At 49.1% G+C, this 22,655-nt stretch overlaps 1 protein-coding gene across 14 annotated transcripts in view; it reads left to right on the forward strand.

Annotated features, from left to right (window-relative positions):
- The first annotated feature begins 222 nt into the window (after positions 1 to 222).
- The window catches only part of LOC121086029 (excitatory amino acid transporter 4-like), a 34,499-nt gene continuing 12,066 nt past the window's right edge, over positions 223 to 22,655 (forward strand). For 5 of the 14 annotated variants that reach the window (XR_005827269.1, XR_005827270.1, XM_040589180.1 and 2 more), the window contains exons 1-6: positions 223 to 539; positions 9,243 to 9,407; positions 15,609 to 16,098; positions 19,971 to 20,228; positions 21,106 to 21,243; positions 22,090 to 22,294. Coding sequence is in view for 12 of the 14 variants with exons in the window: in XM_040589180.1 (XP_040445114.1) it covers positions 20,015 to 20,228; positions 21,106 to 21,243; positions 22,090 to 22,294 (557 nt within the window). In the remaining 2 variants the exon portion in view is untranslated. Of the gene's footprint in view, positions 562 to 9,242; positions 9,408 to 15,608; positions 16,099 to 19,970; positions 20,229 to 21,105; positions 21,244 to 22,089; positions 22,295 to 22,655 lie in introns of all 14 variants that reach the window. The other 9 variants (XM_040589169.1, XM_040589174.1, XM_040589171.1 and 6 more) reach the window with 9 other exon arrangements.

Raw genomic sequence — 22,655 nt, forward strand, 5'->3', positions numbered from 1 at the left:
GCCTCCAGCAGCTCCCGCTGCCCTTGGCCACCATTGCCCAGCATCCCCCAGCAGCAAGCGAGGGGGGCTGGAGCCCTGCCAGCTGCCTGCTTTCACTGCGCACTCCCTGTGCACAGCACTCAGCCAGGAGATAGCCATGCACGACCAGGAGATAGCCATGCGCAGGCAGGAGATAGCCATGCACGGCCAGGAGATACCATGCACAGCCAGGAGATAGCCATGCACAGCCACAGCTTGTCCCAGCCCTGGCTTCAAGCCTGGCCCCGGGCAGTGGCCAGATGCTGGAGGGGTGGGAGTGGGGCCAGCAGAAGTCACAGGCACAAGAAGGAATAAGGAGCAAGCTGTGGAGGTGATGCATGTGGCTAACTGCTCCTCTCCAAAGGATTTCTTTCCATCTTCCAAAGCTTGGTGCCTGGCTTCACTCTGCAGCTGGGGGTTTGCAGATGCTGTCGTTCAACCTAAGCAGGCAGAGGCTGGTTCCTGAGCCACCTGTGCTCCCCCCTGTCACTCCAGCTTCACTCCAGGTCCACAGCGTGAAGGTATGGTGAGCACCCTGTAAAGGTAATACTCAGGTTGCTGCTGGATTTTGCATGAAGACTTTGTTATTCCCAAATGGGGGCAGTACTCCTGACCCAGGGAAGCCTTAAAGGTGCTAAGGGACTTGCAAATACTCTTTCTTATTTCTTGTTTTCAAAGATTTTGTTCCATTTCTCATCATCACAGGAATAGGTGATGAGGGTATGGGATATCTCTGATAGAATTCATTCTTACAAAGTTTACACAAATCCAGGTTTTGTGAGCTGAAGCTCGCACACTTCTGACCTTTGAGAAGCAGCTTTGCTTTTTGGGCTTCATGTAAATAAAGGCAGGACACCAACTGTCACTTCTGTCTAGCCTTTCAATTTTCTAACACAGCTATGCAAGCTACACATTTTAACCAGAACTTAAGAATTAACTTTTGTGCTAGATGCCTGGAAATGTTGGTTAGACTGAGCAAGCATCACTTCCTTAAATTTCAGTCTCTCTTCTGACTCCATATTTTAAATTAGCTGACCTGGAAAGCGCTAACAGACCTCACCCATCAACGGTTTTTGTAAGGCAATGTTTTAAACGTGGATGAAACTTAAGCATATAAAAAACCTGTCCGAGGGGAAGCATATCATGGAACTGAAGTCTTATTAAATAACCTTGTTACTGAGTACCTAAGTCAAATCCTTCAGAGCGTGCTTCTTGCCTGTGCCTCCCTCCCCTCCTCGTCAGCACTAAGAGCATGCTACTGCTGCAAGGTGGACATTCAGCCCCTTGGACAACTGTGGAGCCGCTTGCTCTGTGTTTTCTTGTGCCTCCCATGAACAGCAGCAGCGGGGTGCAATGAGACACTCCATGTTTTAGGAGTGTTAGGGCGGAAAGTCTGAATAATGTTTATTTCTTTATTTGCTGCTTAAATCCAAAGGTTTCTGTATTATTTCATTGCATAGCATTGCAAGGGAACTAGAAATAGTACATTCAAAGTGTGAAGCATAGTTTCCAGGATTTACAGCTGTGTAATTCCCTTGGGATTTATTCCCATTGGTTAGCGCTGGGTGCGCGCTGGTGACCTGAGTGACATTGTAGCATGAGGCTTTCTGCCCAGACACTTGCAGGCTTTTCTCACCTCCTAACAGGGGATTAAACAAGCCTACAGCAAGCACAGCTGCAAATCCAGAAGGTAAGAGCGTGTGGGTGGGTGGGAATGCATCGAGAAAAGGGAAAAATGTGCACAAATAAAGCAGAGGGAGAGAAATGGGGGCTGGCGGCACATGAAAGCTGTCAGATCGTCAGGCAGTCAGGATTTCTTCAGCGTTGAATGGCTAGCATTTATCAGTATGACTTTATCATTTATGGTTTGATAGTCTTTAAGTAAGAAGGGACTGTAGGTTGCAAGTTGTTTAACCAATTTTATGCAAGTGAGCAGGTTTTGAGTTAAACTGGGGTGAGGAGAGGTTGTCTGGAGCTGATCACTTAGCAGAGGTGCAAGGAGTGAAAGTATCAGAGGAACTGGGTTCTTGTGCTCAGCTTAGCCAGCACAGGAGGAGAGGTCAGCTCTGCCGGCATCTCTGTTCCGGATACTCACCCTTCGTGTCACTCTGTGTTGACTGTCAGCAGTGCTAAAAAAAATATGTTGTGAAGCAAAGTATGCAGGACGCTGTTCCAGAGCTACTTCGTATCGCGGTGCTAAAAAAGGGCTGAGCAGATAGTGCAGGTATCCTGGCAAATGTGACACCACTCACAGCAGCAACGCCGAGCAGCAGCCTGGTGAGCAGATAAACACACCGCTGGCAAGGTTTGCTTCCCGAACGCTTCAGCATGGTCTGCTGCAACGAAGAGGAGTGGAATTTTCCAGCTGGTTAGTCCAACTGCATGTGCCATGCTCCCGGCTCCCCGCCGTGGCTGCTTGCGGATGCCCGTTTAGCTGCAGGCTATGAACTGTGAGATTTCTCAGGGGCTTCTCCTGGGTCAGGAACAATCACTGGAAAAGTAGATCAGAGAGCTCACAGAGGAGGTGGCCTGATAAGCTGGGAACGTGCCTTCCCTTTGGCTCAGTTTCTGTAATGAGCTGTGAGACAGTTTGCGTTGCCGCTGTTGACAGCGCGCAGCCAGCACCACTCCAGGCTTCTCTGTGCAAGGACCTGGGCCCTGCCTCAGCTCAGCCCCACACCCACAGGCGTCGGGGGCTGCCCTTTCGCCCATCTGCTCTGCGATCCATGACAGGGGATGGGGAGAAATCCCTGCCTGGGGACTCAGCAAGGATGGTGTTAGAGGGAGAATGGGTCCCTTGCACAGCTACACTGCGTGCTGGCCGGGGAGTGCCAGCTCAGAGCACCCTCCACACTTACAGAGACCCCCAGAATCACAGCCCCCTGCTGTGTGTGCACGCTGCCTGCATGTGCCGGGGAGACCCAGGCACCAAATCTGGGCAGTCCCGGTGGGTGAAGGGTGCCCAGCAGACCCTACTGCTGCACCGAATGGAGCAGAACTGTCCCTGAGACACCAGCTCTGACAGCTGTTAAGGGGAGGGGGAGGCCGTACCTTCCCCAAAACGCTTCAAAGTGATCGAAGATGTAGCAGGAGGCAGAAAGCTTATGAAGCTCGATCGAGTCAACTGTTAATGTGAAAGCTGGTTTATTGACTTATGACTGCATTAATGTATCTACACCTATAAAAGAGTGATCTGGCAAAGACTGTGCTGAATGGATACGATCCGAAGATAGGCAGATAGCTAAACATGACTGATATAAGACACGATTCCCTGACTACAAAGGCAGATAGGCGAGGAGATGCATTTAATACCACCTGCAGTCCTTCAGACGAGATTCTGTACCTTTCTGATACAGCTTCCAGGAGATGCTCCACAGTGGGGAAGATGGGAAGATTCCTGCTGTATCCAGGAATCTTTGAATTTTCTACGTGGGGGTCTTATGGCAAGGCTCTACCCTAAGGCAAACAGGTGTTTTGTCAAAATTAGGAGCCTAAGAAATATGTCAGAAAGGTCATTAAAAGAGTGAAATAAAGTGTCTCAAGAAAAGAGAGGCAGATCATGCTTCTCCTAGAGAGAACTTGAGAGAATGAAAAACAAAGTCCAACAGGAGTGGCTGAAAGCAGCTGCTTTTAGGGGATTTTGTAATTCAGTGAAGGAAAGCCAAGAGTGCAGATTTCCTCTAGCGCTTTCCTTTCCCTGAAGTCCTGTAGTTTTGGATTCTCCTTCCAGAAAGCCATTGAATAACTGGATAGACTCCTAATGGAAAGCAAATTGCAAAGTCAGACCCTGGAAGCCAACACACCACCTCAGTCTGTAGCCTAAGACCTCACTTGGGAAGAGAAGAGGAGGAAGCACATGAATTTATGCCGAGGGAAGCAATGATTTGAGGGGGCATCTAGAAAAAACCTGGAGGTGCTGCTGTCCCAGTGACTGCTGCAGGATCACCCACCTTGATTAAGCTTTTCAGATGCCAGTTCTCATTTGCATTTTGGCCTCTCGGGCTGTGTCTGCAGGTGCTGTATGCATGAGTGTTTGCATATCCACACCGACTAAGCTACAGCTTTTTGGTTTGTCCATGTCAGTATTGCCACTAACACCAGTAAGTCCAGTTCAGCTCCTCTGCAGCAGCAGCTGACTGCCTCTTCCTCACGCACAATTTCTAGGGTCAGGTAGACCCAGGCTTACATAATTTGCCTGGAATTGTGGTGAATTCATCACACCAGAAAAGAGTGATGGAGGTTCAGAAATTTTTCTAAATAGTATATTCTACTTAAAAGAAAATTAATTAACACAGGGCTATTCCTGTCCTGAAAAAGGAGGTCAGACTAGCATCAGAATTGGTCCCTTTTGTCCTTGTAATACATTTACACATATACAGCGTTGGGAGCTGTTGGGGAAGAGCACAATGCCGATGGTAATATCATGCAGAGAACGCCAAAGAAAATGGACCAAGTTAAATTTGGACAAATATATCATCAGAGCAGCAGAAGTAAATCATTTCCATCCTGTTTTCCCAGCTCAGAGAAGGCAGACTTAGCCCACAGTAGTATCAGACTGAGCTACTTGAAACAACAGCATGGTTTTTTGACTTTCTCCAGTTTGTACAACTCACTAGTACAGGGTGCCCAAAAGAAAGTCTCATGCTGTTTTTGGAAAGCCACACGAGCCATTCCTGTGAAGTAATTAATTGCCAGCTCAGACATTTCATTTTCTGCAGAGCCAAGGAGAAAATGAGGGCCGTTTTGAACAACAGAAGCTTCAGGAGCTCACAACAGTTTGTCTCACTCATCAGTTGAAACTACCCAGTCAAAAATCTGGGGTAATAATTTTTGTCATCAGATATACTGGTTTTTAACTATCTCTTTCTTTGCTCCGTTGTCGCATCAGAAATTCTAACCAGTATGTCCGGGCAGGTGCTGTCAGTGAGAACTGCACCGCGGGCTCTTTCTCTTTTAGCCCTCCTGGCCCTATTCTCCTTGGCCTTTGCTCTCCCTCGAGGCTGATGCACCATAGCAGCCCAGCTGCAGGGGGACACTGCAACAGAAATATCATGAGAGGCACCCACACGAAGAAATATTACAGCTCAGGTAGGAGCAGATTTACATCAGTTTGATCCAAACCAAAACATTTCCTCACATTTCTGAATTTCCCTGAACTTCATTTGTTGCAAGAGTTGAAATTTTGACTTTTTGTTCCAAAATAGGGCAAAAATAAATGTTGAAATATTGGCATTTCCCATAGGAAGGAAATTCCATTATTTGAGCAGCTCTGTGAAACACGAAGGATGTTCATTTGCAAAAACTCTGCTAACTTGGAATGAAGGTCGCAGCTGCATAATTGGACTCTGCTCCCTGGGCCAAACCGGCAGTGCAGGATACAAAATTAATCCCAACCCCCAAATTAAGGTTACTGTAACAAGGAGAACAAGACTACAGAATTGCAAAATCCAGGGAAGGAAGGGTTGACAAATTGCTTAACATACCAGAAAATCACATCTTTCCCCATGACAATTGGCAACTGGGAATACCCCAGAGGCTTTCTGCACTCCAGCAGAAAACAACCCTGTTCCTATGACACATGGAGGCGAGGATGGTTCACAGACATCCCCCAGCCACCCGCTTGTTCAGGTGACAGGGCTAGAGAAATTCTAGAGGAATGAAGGCAGGTTAATTAACATCGATAATGTACAACTGTGGGCTGGCTTCAGGGGTGGAGGGTTGGTTGATGTGGATAATGCACAGCTGTGGCTGGTTCCTGCTGAGTAGTTAAATGGCTCTGAGGACTGGATGGAGAGGAGTTCTGGATGGAGAGAGACCTGAAGAAGTAGAGTGAGCAGAGAAAGCGTGCCCTGGATGTAGGAGAGGCCCTGGGAGAAGCAGAGGGCTGGGATGAGGAGAGGCCGGCTGGCAGAGGAGCCGGGAGAAGGAAGAATCCAGACGCAGCAGAGGCAAGAAGCAGGGTGGGCTGGCCTGAAGGGGATGGAGAAACAGCACGGGCAGGAGGTGAACCTTGGAAACCTCGTGGGGGCTGGTGGCTGTGCTGGGGCAAGGCGTGGGATCTGCTTGTTGGAGTTAACCTGGGGTGGGGGGGAAAAGCCTTGTTGCAGCTCGCCGTAACTCTGTGCTAACAGAGATTCATGTGTGGGCTTTTTCCTTATTGTTATGTTATGAATCAACACTTAGCCTACCTTTAAAGTGTTCTGCTTTTTAAAGATCTGATAATTGATATCTGTTTTCTTAAAGAAAAAGATGATAAAGAAGTAGGTGTTCTACTGGACCTGCAAACTCCTTCTTTGGACACACAAGCCCTCTGTAGAAATCAGTCTCAGGAATCCTTTGCCAAGAACTTCACTTGTTTAGGACCAAGATCTTTCCAAGCTCAGCAGATACAGACTGAGGGCATGTTTAAAGAGGGAGTGGGTGCAAAACCAACTGCCCTGTCCCTATGTAACATTTTTTTAGTCTACTTGTGAGACTAGCATAAATAATTCTGAAAGGTGCTTTGTGGAGAAAGTCGCCAGGAGCTGACTTGAGAAAGCTATTCCAGGCTGTTTCCCAACAAGCCCTTACTTCATCTTCAAACATCTGTGCAAGGATAGCATCAGAGGATCCTTGATAAGGTGACTAAGTGACACGAGGTGCAGTTGTCATGTCTTTTCTCATTGCCTCTCGCAAGGGTGGCATCGTGAGTTCCCTTTGCTGTTGATAAGTCGCAGTATCACGTGGCCTCTGTGTGATGTGGATGATCAAAGGTGCCTGGCAATTGTGGAGAGGGGGGAGGCTTTGGGGAGTTAGTTCACCATGGCGGCTGTGCCCCAGGGATTGCTCCACCCTGGAAAGACTCTGCCTGGACATCAGGCACCTCCATCCTGAGGGAGCAGAGCTCTTCACCTCCTCCATAGCTTCAGACTGCTGCTCTGTGTCCTATTTAATAATTCAAAGGTGTCTGGAAACTGCCACAGGTGTAAGTCAAAATGAAACATGGGAGAAGCTGCTGAAGGAGAAAGTTTAAAGTGTTCATCACTGTCAGTTTATGGCTAAAAAAGGCCTAGGGGTGTGTTAACCTGGGGATTGGAAAACTGGGTAGGAATTAGTACAGATCCTAGCAGCCAAGCTGAACTTCAGGCGGAGTAAGTGGGCAAGGACAATTATTCACTGTTAGCCAACCATTTCTCCCCAGGGTAGGTTCAGGGAGAAATGCACAGGGCTGTGGGGTGGCAGCTCTGCCCCTCTCCGGGTAGCACCAGGCGAAGAGTGCTCCTTGTTGCAGGTCACCGAGCATCCAGCAGACCGCTGGCAGGCTACCCTGCTGTAAGAAAAGCTGCTGGTTAAGCCACTGAGAGAAGCAGGGGCACGAGGAATAACAGATGTTCTTTTTCTGCGGCTCCCCCGCCAGCAGCCGATGTTGTGGACCCAGCAGAGGAGATCAGCTGTGTACAGGGCCGCACTGCGATGATCCACCTCTTTTTACTCTGGCTGGACTGGCTCTCAACCACACTTCTGCAGGAGTGTTTTGGGTGCATGGTGCAGGCAGAGGGCTGGAGCCTATTCCCCATAACCACAGACATTCATTTTGGAATAAAATTATCTATTTGTGTAGCCCATTCCAATAGGCAATTTGCTGGAAAGATGACTGTGACTTTGCAGGGTAGAGGGCTTGGGTTTCCAGGCGCCAGCTGACATGTGTGACCTGAGACCTCACAGGACTTGTGCAGCCTTCCTCAGGAAGGTTAGTGCCATTTCCTTCATTTACATGTGGGCAACCAAGCTGTGTGAAGATCGAGCAACGTGTTGTGTGCAGACAGCGTGTCCTTGTCCCCTGATGCAGCAATGGCCCGTGCCCATGCTGATCTGGCAGATGGAGCAAGTTAAAACAAGGGGTGATGACAGAGATAGCCAAGACCCTGGGCTCCAAACGGCCCATCCAGCAAAGTCCCATCTAATAACTGTCCTGATTTACAGTTGGACTCAATGACCTTTAAGATCATTTTTCTTTTTCCACCTAAATGATTCTTTGATTCTATGATTACTGTTGGCAAAAAGCCCTTTGGTGTTGGGAGCTGCTCTCTGTAACCTGGGCTGAAGAGGTTTGGCTCTCCTTTTCCTACAGAGTCTGATAGGGACACAGGGCTTGGAGAGGGGGGAGCGGAGGGATTGCAGTTCCAGAACTCTCCATCAGATGAGCCTGATGCTTTGGCTTTGACCTACCCCTTGCTGGATGAATTCAAATTCCATGGCAAGTTCTAGCGGCAGGCACAATGCATTGCTGTTTGTGTGCTAAAGTGGGAGTATGCAGCAAAGTCCCTGCACCAGTGCCACCTGAATTAAGGAGAAGGCTAATGTCAGGAAACAACTGACATGTCCCCTGTAAGTCATATACCTGGTAGAAATAGAAACAGAGGTGCTGGTCTAACCTTGGTGCTGGACCTTGGGTTTTAGACATAATTTTTCACTCTGCCCAGTTCAGAGGCCAGCACGGGCTGTGTGGTGCTCACACCTGCAATCTGACTTGTGGTTTTGGCACAGTGCATTAATGCATAATCTTGAAATGTGGGACTTCTATCAAAGAAACTGCGGCAGGAATCGATACTTAAGAGATCAGCGAGTAAGGACAGTGGAATTTTCGCCTGCTTCCTTGAAAGCAGAGCCTGGCTCCCTGACGGACCATATGGCTGATTTATTTTCTTTGCACACTCAGTGAATTGATTTCTCCTTGTGACTTGCCTAATACACCAACAGGAGATCACAGCGATTTGGCCGGGGCGCAGACACATGTCCATCCCCACAGGCTGCTCTGGACACAGGGGTGTGTCTGGATCTCTGCGGTCCTGCTTAGACTGGACCGGTGAAGGACCAGCCCGTTCAGGGTATCCAGCTGTTGCTGCTGGATGGATTTCTGCAGGCAGTCACCCTCGTGGAAGGAATAGACTAAGGGGCAGGAGTGGGATGGGGATGAGATCTGGTTCTCATTTGACAGCTTGCCCTGCTCTCTATTCCTGATAATGCTCTTTGCAGCTTGTGTGAGGAGGCAGAAGAAAGTGCAAAAACACGGGTAGTGTTAAATCCAGTGTGGGCTATACGCACCATCGTGGTGACAGGTGCTTTCTGTCCTCTGGTCTCCTGCAATCATAGAAGATTTTTTTCAGTCTCCTCCTACATGCCACTCCCCCAGCCCCTACTGCCATGTATCCTGAGCATATTACAGTCTTCCTTTCCTCTCTCAGGAGGTACTGCTCAGAGCTCTCTGCTAACGCTGTACCTTTCTAAGGAGAAAATCCTGCATCCTGCCTTTGACTTCAAAGAATTAAAGAACGAAACAACTCAGAATAATCCCCCAAGACGAAAAAGACGTGCTGCCCTTCCTGCTTGACGACTGGCACTTTTTCCAGGTGGGTGGTTTTGTCAGCAAATCTGAATGCATGAATAAGAGCAGTGCCAGGTCTAGGGGCTGAAGCAGGACAGGAGGATGGCAGGAGATTTCCTTGGGCATATGCATGAGAGAGCAGCAGGGACAGCTCTCACCCTGCTTCAGGACAGGGGACTGCCCAGCAGGGAGTGCTTTAAAAGTGGGACTGTATGTTCTGGGCTGGGGTGAAATGCCTGGTGGGCAGCTAGAGCAAGCCGAGCTTATCACAGGATCTTAGCATGAGTAGGGAGCAATGGGGAAAGCAGCGTTTGTCCTCCCAGTACCAGACTTAGGCCCCAAAGCAGCTGATCAGCTGGCGATCACCTTGTCGCTGTAGAGCTTAGCTGGGTCAGCGGCTGAACCCTCAGCAGATCTGATCTCCTCTGGGGTCCATTGTCATGGCAGGAGTTGGCTGGGAGGGAGCTGGCTGCCAGATAGTGAGTGGGAAATGGAGATGCCCTAGCACATCATTGAGCAAAGCCCTGCCAGGGGCTGCTATAGCAACACAAAGATAGCTGAGTTCACCCCAGTTGGGCTTGGCAATGGAAATTTTCAGCACAGGCGCTTTGGCAGTGTTGCTTTCAGCTCACACTTCCCTTCCCAAGGGCAAGCAATGGGCCAGGCTGCGAAAGATCCAATAGTGTGAGGGGTGAGGATGCTTCCAGCCAGGGGGTCTGTAATCCCTCTCTATCCTGGTCCTCGGGACTGAAAAAACCCAGCTGTTGGCACAGTGGCTGGATTCAATGCTCCTGACCACAGGCACTGAGCTGCTGTTGAGGGAAAGTGAGGCAGGAATGCAGAAATCCACTTTGCCGTCCATGCAAAGCACCCATCCAGCTGGTGGTGGAGGGGCTGTAGCTTCCTACCCTGGAGTGCCAATGATCTGCCCAAAAGCAAGTAGGACTTGATAGCTGCTAACTGCAATTGTCAGGCCCCAAAGCAGAGTCCTGCGGGAGAAGCATGGCCCTGCCTGCCTTCTCTTGAACAGCCTGGCACATCCCTTCCTTGCAAACACTGAGCCTTCCCTCCCTCCACACAAGGATGGGCTCTGTAACTTCTGCCCACTCACTGGGTGACCCAGCACCAGAAGCTGTCCACCTTGGAAAGGCTAGTACAGCTGTCTCAGCAGCCCCTTGCCTTGCCCCTCCGTACCTGCCTAGCTTGTGCAAACCTGTTTCCAACCCCTCTCCTCCCGCAGAGATTCCTCCCTCTGCTCAGCCTTAGGGCGCTTCCCTTCTGCTACCTGTGGAGACTTCCCTCCTTGAAAACCCTCCTGGTTTTGATGCTGAACATAATAGCAGGGTTTCCTTGGAGACAAGAGAAACAGTGGGCTCGAAAGTGCTGATTATTTCACAGTTGCTGGCTGGCTTTCAGCAACAACAACAACAAAAGAGTTGTGTTAGCAGAGGGAAGAGGGGGCCTGGGGTAGCGGCTGTCGAGGGGGGGACGCCTGCCTGACACGCTTTCCCAGTGCCATCCCGTTAGCAGCAAGGCTTGCCCGAGTGCCACGCTCATGCCCATGGCAGCGGTGTGACCGTACACGCTGTCCCAAGCACCGCCGCTCTGGGATTGCGTTGCCACTCTTCCCTCAGTCCCCAGAGGCTGGTAAACCTGGGAGAGACTTTGCGGTGGGCATTTCTAATTTGGCTGCCTTCTGTCAGTCCCAGGAGTAAACCTGACTAATTAGATTAACCCCTTGTGTGTTCTTCTATGCAGACATTAGCAATAGTGGGACAGTGAGGTAAAGCACCAGCATTTCAGTCATTGCCTCCCATCCATTTGTTCTGAGCAGTGACAACTGGGTTTGTCCCAGGCAAGAGCCTGAAACCCTGGGGACTGGAGCTCTCCTCTGCTGCACTGTCCGCATGGTGTTTTGCCTGCCGTGGGGCTGGTTATGTGATAATCGGCTGACATCTCTTGGGCACATTAACAATCAGAAAGCCATGCTGGCACACAGGGAGCAGGGCATGGACTGACTGCTGGTGCAGGGCAGAAGGCAGATAAAGTCTTCACATGAACTTTTCATTTACTTTCTCCAACCCCACACACCGTGGGAAGAGTGCCCTGTAATGCCATATCCTGCCAGTGGCCAGGACCTTCCTTGTCCCAGAGAAGCATCTCACAGCGGACCCACTTGATCGACAGCTCCTCCTCTGCTGAGACATCCCGGGGTCCTCATGATCTGTCCAATAGCCACAAACAGCAGTTGGCCATTTCCATGAAGTAGCAGCATCTTGTTTATCTTGCAGTGTGGTGCAAGAGTGCTGTGCAGGGGTTAGAGGGTGAGAGAAGAGTGGGGAACCAGGCCATAGCCCTGTACTAATTATACATATAAATTAGCTCCAGGACACTGTCAGGGACAGGGTGTGTCAGTGCTGTCTGTAAAGCCTTGCCTCACAGCACATCAGCAGCAGATGGGGGGATCACAGCGTGGCTGAGGTTGGCAGGGACCTCTGGAGGTCACCCAGTCCAACCCCCTTGCTGAAAGCAGAGTCAACCATGGCTGGTTGCTCAGCACCTTGTCCAGTCACCTTTTGAATGTCTCCAAGGATGGAGACCCCACAACCTCTTTGGGCAACCTGCTCTAGTGTTCGGTCTGCCTTGCAGTTAAAAACCCTTTCCTTACGCTTAAGAAGAATTTCCTGCTACTTCAGTCTGTGTCCACCACCTCTCATCTGGTTATTGGGCAACACTGAGAAGGGTCTGACACGGCCTTCTTTAGACCCTCCCTTCAGGTATACATTGATAAGATCCCCCTGAGCCTTCTCTCCTCCAGGGTGAACAGTCCCAGGTCTTCCAGCCTTACTTCATGAGAGATACTCCAGTCTCTTCATCATCTTTGTAGCCCTTTGTTGGACTCTCTTGAGTGTGCCCATGTCTCTCTTGTACTGAGGAGCCCAGAACTGGGCACAGCACACCAGGTGTGGCCTCACCAGTGCTGAGCAGGGGGGAGGGATCACCTCCCTCGATCTGCTGGCACAAACACAGCTGAGTTTCTGGACCCTAGTGCTGGCCCCACCTGGGACCTCCAGAGAGCTCTGGGATCCCAGGGGTGATGTAGTGGATGGAGGCCCTAAGACAAGGCTGTACTGTCATTAGCGGTTTGCAGCCTTTAGTTTCATCCAGACCATGGCAAGTAGTCAAATGCATTTCCTCTTCACCCAGTGCAGCCTAACCCTGACCATTGCATGGACAAAACCAGGCCGAAGATCTGCAGGCTCTCCTCATGCTCAGAAAGCTGGCAGCCCTGTGACTCAAAGGCTGCTGCACGTGACTGGAGTGAGGACGGAGCCGTGCGCAATAGATTTATTTCCATAGGCTTAAATGCAGTTTCTGTTCCTGTTGTGAAGGAGTGCTAAGGCATGCAAAGCTCTGTTGGTACAGTGGGTTTCCCCCACTGGTTACCAACAGGACAGTGGAACGGGTTCCCTGTGGGCAGCACAAACTGTCTGTTCTCTCTGGCAGAAACACAGTGCACCAGTGCTGCGCAGAATGGAGCTGCCCTGGCCAGCACCGCTGCCCTGACCTCTTGGGAGCTGTTTTCTACTCTTAGCTGCGTAGCTCTGCACATACAGGTGCAGCCCGTCTCCTCCAGCTCCCCCAAACTCCTGCCCCTGGACTCAGCCCTAGGGACGTACAGCATTGGGCACTGCTCTGCAAACACTCCCCAGTTTAAGACACCATTCCCGAAGGGCTCTCCCAGACACCATCAAACAGGTAGATGGAGCAGACCAGATCCATGGCCCGTGCATTCCTGCGGAAAGGCTCCCCTTAACCCCTGCTGGCAGTCTGACATGCTCGCTGCTCTATACGAACTTGCTTGTGGGCCCTTATGGATGCAAACTGCCTCTACACAGAAGCGCAAAAACTTTTGCCACATGAAAAAGAAACTTAAGAAATACTTTCAACCTACTTCTTGATGCTGCTGTTTGAATAACTGAGTGCAGGAACATTTCAGTGATGGCAGCTTTATAAAATTCAAACATTGGGTTATTTCCTGAAGCTCAGCCTGCACAAAAAACAACGTAAGAAGAAATTGAAGGCTTTCACAGTTGCTTTCTTAGAATCTGAGTTAAATGCAAAATTCCTTCAGCAGCAACTTAAAATTTGCCCCAACGATTTCATTTTTTCTGTTGTCGTGACATAGCAATATTTAAGATGTGCATGTGGATTTCTGACTACTAAAAAAAACCCAGTTTTGAGCATCAAATGTTACAACGTGAAAACTGTATTATTCCCCACAAGCATAATTCATGCCTCGGCACTTTATCACAAGGCAAAGTCTGAAATTATTCTCGTCCTAAATCCAAAACACAGCACTATACCAGCTACTAGTCAGAAAATTAACTCTATCCCAACCGAAACCAGGACACAACCCTACACCTTCAGTGGACAACTCCAAATATCTGGCCTCCAAGAAAGCCTTGTCAGGGTGCAGCGTGGGCTCTTGTAATTCCCAAAGGGACTGGGAGCTGAGCACAAGCCAATGGCCAGCAGGGCAGGGTCTGGCCAGCCAGGATGTAGCCACATGGTGTCAGAGCAAGTCAAACGGGGCAGGGCTGGAGTATGCTCTATATTTTTAGGTCATCATAAGACCATTTTCTGTCCCCTAATTTCTTCCATAATAATCCCTAGCACTGTTTTTCTGCCAGCCTGTGCTTTTATGTGATATTTCCAGTATCTTTTGGAGTCACTAGAGTGACTAAAATTTATTCTTCTTGTGTTTATTGCTTTTCACTTATTCACAGAGCCGTTCATCTTCCAGGTCACTTGTGAGCTGATGAACAGCTCAGCCATTTGCACAGTTTCTTATTGGACTTCACAACTGAAATCTCTTTATTAGCAACCTGTCACCACAAGTGATCATAGGGGAATCTTCCCTTTCATCCCATGATATGTCCGTTGCTTTAAAAGCCTTTCATACAAAACTTACAAAACTTTTTTTTTTAAATCTGGTTGATTTGACACTGGGCTTGTATCCTTACTGATTTGTTTTTTTCTTCAACTAAATGAATTTGAAGATTGCCTTTTACTTCTACTGATCTCCTTAGTTCTCCATTCTTACAAGCTGGCTTTTTCTCTGGGAGAGGGGCATGGATAAGGATGTGGGGACCTGTGTGCCTTTTAAGAGTCTGTAGTGAAACTATACATTCAAGATAGTATTTCAAGCAGTTTCTCTGCTGTGTGCAATATTTTACTCTCAGTTTCTAAGTCTGGAGCTGCTCAGTTCCCGTTGTTTCAGGGGATGAGGCTCTCCCCATGTGCCACCAGGCTGCAGCAGAGCAGAGAGCCCAGGGCTGTTTCATCACTGTCCTTACCACCACAGATGGGCAGCCTTGGGTTTGTGCTTAACATTCTCCACCGTGCAAATGTCGGACAAACTTGCAAGAAACCACTCAGTAGGCGTGGATGTATTTGCATCCCCTTGTCACAGATCTGAGAAGAGCTAGGATACCCTTCGGAAAACGAAGCTAGTTTCATGTCATTGCTTACATCCTTTTAATGATAAAGCGGTATTTAAGGACAAGGGTGCACATGGGGGCCAAAAGTGTGCCATTTGTGACAAGGGGGTGCAAATTTGCCCTGATGCTACCACACGTGGCCTCCAGCGAAGCTGTCTCCTGGTGTGTGTGTGATGGCTAACTCTTCTTTCCCTTCAGCCAGGATTTTATGACTCTGTTTTTAAAACATGCTCATGGGAAGGTTCTGCACACTGCATGGTTTCAGCTTTTCTGACATTGGCTGTTTTTAGCAGAGACAAGGCATGAAGAGGAGGAGTGTTCTTCAACGTCCACTAAGAGCTGGAACAGATACATCTCAGTTGATTCAGAGATTTCCTGTTTTCTAGCTCTTTCTAGGTCCTTAAGCACTCTTGCCCTCCTCCCCTCATGCTGGAACTCTTCTCCCTGGGTAGATGGGAAGATAACCACACAAAAATCTGCAGGAATCTGCACAAAAAGAGCAGTACAGAAAAGTGTAGTGCAAAAGTCTTCCTTCCCCATTTTTCACTTTCACCATCTTTTGACTGATGTCCTTAAAATAGCCAAAATTCCACTGTTATGTGAAACCTTATTGCCAGGAACTAGGCATTAGTTTTGCAACACTGAACTTTCTTGCAAAATATCCTGTGCTTCCTGGTCTAGCCTTGAAGTTACCTCCAAAAATGCTCTCTCAAATATCTCAGTGTTTCTGGCAGAGTGGAGCCTGGAGAAGCAGCCGTGAATAGGGGAACCCTCACCGAGAGCAAAGCCACCGTCTTCCTCCCAAGAAGGAAAATCCAAGCCATTGACAGACCATTAATCTGCAAGAGTATTTGGATGACTTACTGCAGAAGTCAGAACTTCCAGCTGATGCAATAGAGAATATTTACACAATTTCAGGCCAGCAATGCAGAGGGAATGCGCTGTGGAGGGGGCCACTGTATTGCAAAATATGCAGATGGAGAAAGGGAGCAAGTCAGCAAGAGGGTGGGGACATCAAGGAGCAAGCTCTGCTGGTGAGTTCCTTCTCTGCAGTAAGTTTTGCTCTGAGAAGGCTGCTGAGCGTATAGTGCAACATGGGATCTAATGACTAATCCTGAACTTTCCCATATCGAAACAGAAATTTCATTCTGTTTGCACAAAAATACATTTTCCAGTGCACGTGGATGGGGACACCTCTGGAGAAAAGAGCAGGTGAGTCTCTTTATATGGGTGGGTTCTGCTCCCACTTCCCCCACACAGGAGTTCATGCCATTGCTGTGGTATGGTCCAGTTCTCAGAGAGGCAAGGTTTGGAGGAGAGGTGAGTCTGCGTTTCTATGCTCCTGGCTCAACACGGGTCTCCTCAGGTCACCACAGTGAACGGGAAGCCCGGTTTGGCTGTAGCCAGCCTGTGATGGGTGATTTCAGAGCTGTCACCGTGACCATTCTCACTTCAGTAAAGAGATGGGAGCTTCGTGTGGTAGCACTTCACCTTACCAAGGTGTGCTGGGCTGTTTCATGAAGAGTGAGTAGTTTGGGAGTAAAAGAAAGAGTCTTTGGGCTTTGAAACTTTCTTTGCTGGTCATGCTTCTAGAAGTGATTTTCTTGGGTGGTAAGCCATTCCGCTGTAGGAAGCTGCGCCGCATCCCTGCTGACTGGAAGGCAGCCAGTGTTGCTGGAATCTACAAAAAGGGTGTGAGGGAAGACCCAGGGAACTACTGACCTGTTAGTCTAACCTCACTTCCTGGAAAACTGAGAGAATATTATACTGAGTACTGCTGAAAGGTATTTAAAGAACAATGCAATCATCAGGCACAGTCAACACAGGTTCACAAAGGGGAAGTCCTGTTTAACAGTTTGATATCCTTCTAGGACAAGGTCCCCCACCCAGTGGGTGAAGGGAAGACAGCGGATGTAGTTTTTTCAGATTTTAGGAAGGCTTTTGGTACTGTCCCTTACAGCATCCTTCTGGACCTCTCGTCCAGCTGTGAGATGAACAGGTTGACAGTGCACTGCATGAAGCACTGGCTGAAGGGCAGAGCTTAAAGGGTTGTAGTGAATGGGGCTACACCTGGCTGGTGACTGGTCCCCAGCGGTGTTCTCAGGGCTCAGTCCTAGGGCCAGTCCTGTTCGATGTATTTATCAGCCATCCGGATGCAGGAGCTGAAGGCACCATCAGCAAGTTTGTTGATGGAACCCAACTGGCAGGTGCTGTTGACTCCCTGGAGGGGAGATCTAGATGAAGTGGAGCATTGGGCTATGATTAATGGGTTGAAGATGAACAAATGCCGGATTCTAGGGCGGAGTAATGCCAGGCACAAGTATAAGTTTGGAAAGGCATGGCTGGAGAGCAGCCCTGCAGAAAGGGATCTGGGAGTGCTGGTTGAGAACAGACTCAAGAGAAGCCAGCAGTGAGCCCAGGCGGCCAAGAGGGCAAAGCATGTCCTGGGGTGCATCAAACACAGCATAACCAGCCGGCCAAGGGAGGGGATTATCCCGTTGTATTTAGCATTGTGTGGCCTCACCTCCAGTACTGTGTGTAGTTCTGGGTCCTACCATCTGAGAAGGATGTGAAGGCCCTTGAATGTGTCCAAAGGAGGGCAACCAAGCTGGCGACAGGGTTGGAAGGCATGTCCTCTGAGGAGTGGCTGGGCGCTCTGGGTTTGTCTCATTGGGAGAAAAGGTGACTGAGGGGCAACCTCACTGCTCCCTGCAGCTTGCCAAGGAGGGGATGCAGAGCGGGAGGTGCCGAGCTCTTCTCCCTGGGATCCAGGGACAGGACGCGTGGGAATGGCTCAAAGCTGAGCCAGGGGAGGTGCAGACCTGACAGCAGGAAACATTTCTTTACCGAGAGGGTGTTCAAACACGGGAACGGGCTTCCTCGAGAGATAGTCGATGCCCCAAGCCCGTCAGTGTTTGAGAGGCACTTGGACATTGCCCTTAATAACGTGCTTTAACTTGGTCAGCCCCGAATCGGTCAGGCAACTGGCCTAGATGATCTTTGTGGGTCCCTTCCACCTGAAAGAGTCTATTCTAATCTATTCCACCCCTCCAGCCACTGACAGTGCAGTCGATTACTTTTCTTACCATAAGTGCAGTAAGGTCTGGGACAGACTTCTGGAAATCCTGCAGACAAAAGATAAAATGGATCACAAAAGGGATTATTCAGTTTGTCTGTGATAACAAAGGTTGAGATCTGGGAGGTGTCCTCTTCCTTCTAGGGCCAGTGATGCCAGTAACTGGCAAGACAGGAGGATACAACATGTGTAAAAGTCCTGGCTCATTGGAAAGCCTCAACATGAAAGCTAATAATTTTGTTTGTCCAACCCTATATCTGGGAGGCTACTAAATAATACAAATCTATTCTGGGGCACAGAGGATTGAATCCATAGTTTCTTCACCTAGTGTGGAGGTCAGGAGGCACAAACTCAATGAGCTGAAGGAATATGTATTTTGCAGTTTCTTTCTCTCATGTGTAGCTCCAAAAAGTAGGAGGACTGGCAGCTAAAAGGAGGAAGACAGGCAAAGTTTTCAACCAGTCTGATGTATATTGGCTCCATCAACAGATGAAAGCAGGGTGGTGTAATAAGAAAGTGTGATTAAGCTGGAATCAGCAGAGCGAAATCCACAGAATGCTGTTTGTTAATCCAAAAGCTTGGGCAACCACCGCAGCAGTGCAAGGCTCCTGTGTCAAAACCCCAGAATCTTTGCTAGGGGCCTTCACTCAGCTTAGCCTGGGGTAGGCTTAGAGTGACTTGGCTGAGCCACCTCAGGTGTCTCTCCACTGCTCTGAACCTCAGGAAGGCATTATTAGCATCTGTGCAGACAAATCTATCAGAGTGGAGGTTTTCCTCCATCTGCCTGTTGGAAATGACCTTGCAATGTTGTAGCATGAACCAATTCCTCTTTGAGGCAATATCTTCAGTGCATGATTGACACTTATCTAGGTCCAGGCACCAGATGTGTATTTTACAGAGAATGCAATCCCAGTTGTGACAGTTTCTTTGACTTAAATTCAGGATTGCAAATGGAGTAGCTTTTATTGGACTTGCAACACGCAAGGTTTTTCAGCATCTGCTGGTGTGCTAAGGTGACTGTTCCTCTTTGGTTTCAGCTAGTCTTGCATTATCTTTGCAAACCTCTGGGAACAATAAGCATTTTCAGACCTTGTAGCTGTCAAGGCACAGTGACATTAGGAAAGTTGCACCTGCTTAGTCAGGCAATAATCCTCCTAATGGTAAGAACTGTTGGCTTGCTGGAGTCTTCTAGCACTCCAGAGTGGACTGGTGTGCCTGTGTGGTCTCCTTGTTCTTTTGTCCTGAGGACTATGGGAACAATAGTAAAAAACAAACAGTTAAAGAACAGTAGACTTCTCCAGACCTTGCAGCCAGCAAGTAATGGAGCAGAACTGGTTCTTTATTTACCTCTTCGGAGTAGGTTTGACCTCAGTCTTCATATTTATGAAGGACAGCAGGTTAACCCCATCAGTGGAGTCTCACAAAAGATACTACTTGAAAGTCCTGTTGTGCTTCAAAGGAAAGTCAGTAAAGCATTGTCCTCAGGCTCCACAGAAGGCAAAGGGATTACGTTCCTTCCTGTAGAAACAGCCGGTGCTGCTCGCTGTCATGGAGAAAGCTGTTTCAGTAGGCAAGCCCATCTAGGAGGTATGTCAGAAACGTTTGCTGCCTGGTCTTGTTTGGAACAGTTTGTGTACAGGAAGTGGCTATATTGCCAGGTGATAAAAATTCATTCCTGTCCAAACTGATAAAACTCCTAAGAACAGGCTGGGGGGGCTGTGAAGCCCTTTCTGGCTGCCCAGGCCACCACAAGCTGCTCCTCGGTGCAGGTTGGGTGCTACAGAGGCCACAGCTTCTCCAGAGACATCAGAAGAGTTGTGACAAGACCCTGGCAGTCCTTTAGTTGCCTTGCCCTGGGGTCTGCTCCTTGCAGAGGCACAGAGGAGCTCGTTAATCAATAAATAAATAAATAAACCAGCTCAGAGCCCCAGGGAAATTACCTAAAAATGAAGGCAAGGTGCTGGGTGCTGCAGCTCACACTTTCCTGTCTGTGCCTCTCCCTGCCCAGCATAGGCAGAGCCGTGCCTCGGGGACTGAGCAGCCGTGCTGACCATGAGCGAACAGAGTCACGTCAACAGCCTGTTCCTCAACGAGGACGCAGCCAAGCGGCTCAATGCCGAGAGCCGGGTACAGCGCTTCCAGCAGGCGGTGCAGAAGCGGGCAGTGCGGGCCAAGAAGCGGATGAACAGCATCACTGCTGACAGCGCTAAAAGCTTCTTCAGGAGAAATGCCTTCGTCCTCTTCACCATTGCTGCAGTCTTACTAGGTACGGAGTCGGTGGCAACACTGGGCACCATTTATAAATGTGGGGAAAGGTTTGTTTATTCTACAAAGAATTTATTTAATCGTAACGATCTGGCTGGGGAGGTAAAGGTGATGAGCTGACAGCACAAAGTACTGTCCACCTCAGGAGTACCTTTATGTGCCAGAACAATAGACTATGCAGAGGGGCTGTGTGAGGGAGTCCTTGTTGATCCCTCCTGGCTGCAGCTTAGGAACAGTCTACAACAGAAAGGGTTTGATGATCCAGCTCTACCAATCCTCATGAAAAATCACCCCGGTTTGTTCAGAGGCTTCTTGTCAGTGCAGCTGCAGGCACCAGGGCTCTTCAGATTCATCCCACAGCTTTAGCGTGACAGGTCCAGGAGGGGGAACTGATGCAAAGGGCTGAGATACAGCACAAACTAAATCCACTCAGCAGATAGTGGATTGTCCCTAGCTTTTGATCCAGGCTATATGTCTCTAACTCACTGGCCAAACTCAAGCTTTAAGAGGTGGGTGGACAAAGTCTCTGAACTGTGTAGTCACACTTAGGTTGGTCTGGGAGATCATTTCTCTGGTCACAGCATTTTTGTGTTTATGAGCTTCCTGGGAACAGATCCAAGAGGAGCAGCAGACAGAGCAACAAGGAGACCTGTGGTTTAGCACGAGGCTCCCATGCATATAAATATGTCAGAGGGAGAGAGAGTGCATACAGTAAAAACTGGATCATGGCCTTTTAGAAAAAGAAAGAACATTTGCTCCTTTGGGGAGAGGAGGAGCTGAAAGGAGATGAGAAAAAGAAAAGCCACACTGTAGGACTGAGGGACAGACCACTGGATCACACTGTCCCATTTCCATTCTCATCCCTTGCTGATCCACAGGGATCATCCTGGCATTTTCCCTCCGGCCCTACCAGCTGACCTATCGCCAGATCAAGTACTTCTCCTTCCCCGGCGAGCTGCTCATGCGTATGCTCCAGATGTTGGTTCTTCCTCTCATTGTCTCCAGCTTGATTACAGGTGAGAATTGCTTTCTGCTGCTTTCAGGCAAGGCAATAACCAGCACAGACAGATGCTGTTGTTGGAGCACCCCTTTGTACCCCAGCTGGAGGCGCCTGGGTTAGCTTGGCTAATAGTGACCTGATAGGCCTGAACCTACAGCTGTAGTGCACATGATTCACACTCATAACCCTGCTGGCTCAGCAAGGGGGAAGGGAAGCAGAAGGGGGAGCAGAAGGCCTTGTGCTTTCTCAGAAGACTGGAGAGGACACAATGTGGTGTTTCTGATGCCCAGCACTTGAGCACTATCAAGGATGTCATCATACATAACCTCAAACATCAACAAGTTTGTTGCCCAAGTCAACTTCAGGTTTTCTCCAGCCTAGGGAAGGTCAGTTTGTGTCAGTCCAAAAGAGCTGGAGTTGATCACCAGCTGGACAGCTTGCTTTATCCAGGTCCTCGTAGAAGACATGCCAGCCAGTCAAGCTTTCAGACAGCAGAAGGGACTGCAAGGCAATCCACCTCCTGAAACATCCCACCATTAGGGACTTAAAAGCCCAATGTGCTGGGAGGGCATTATTGCCCTTCTGAGAGCTTTAGGAGGAAATTGCTATATTCCCAACTGCAGCCTAAGACCCACCAGTGCTACGCTTCTTCATAACGACAAGTCACATTCTCCCATATCAACATCACCCAGGAGCTCCAAAGAGCTCCGAAGTCTGCCCCTCGTATGCTGTGCTTCCTAGAGACCCCAGCTCCCTGTCCGACTCACGCATGCGCCCTGCACACTTTGAATCTTCCTTGGGCTTCCCCTTTGCCTCTAAGACAATAAACTTTCTCACTTTATCTCTCTGTGTGACCCCGCAGGAATGGCCTCACTGGATGGCAGAGCCTCAGGGAAGATGGGGATGCGGGCTGTCGTCTACTACATGGTGACAACAATCATAGCAGTGTTCATTGGCATCCTCATGGTGATCATCATCCATCCAGGAAAAGGATCTAAGGACAAGCTTCACCGAGAAGGCAGAATTGAGCAGGTGCAGACCACAGATGCCTTCATGGACTTAGTGAGGTAGGTGAACAAGATGGTTTCATGTTGAGACCATTTCAGTGAAATTTGATTCCTCCATGGAATGTCCTTTTGAAGTGTCACAGCTTTAGGCATACGCTCTTAGGCAGAGGTTTATGGCTGTCTTGCCCAGCCTACTACTTCTAGCTCAGCCTAGCTAGCTGGCTTTGCCACTCTGAGATTGAATGCTTAGCCTGGAGCTCTGGAGCCTAGCCCTTCTGTTCGAGGTATTTAATGCAAGAGGCCAAGGTGTGCTCAGCAAAAAAGGTAATGAAAACAATGACTGCGTGCCCTTCAGAAATTCACCCATCAAAGGCTGCTCCAAATACCCATCTTCATTGACCCAAGGAAACAGAGGAAGTGA

This window comes from Falco naumanni, chromosome 4, assembly GCF_017639655.2.
Source record: "Falco naumanni isolate bFalNau1 chromosome 4, bFalNau1.pat, whole genome shotgun sequence".
NCBI lineage: Eukaryota > Metazoa > Chordata > Aves > Falconiformes > Falconidae > Falco > Falco naumanni.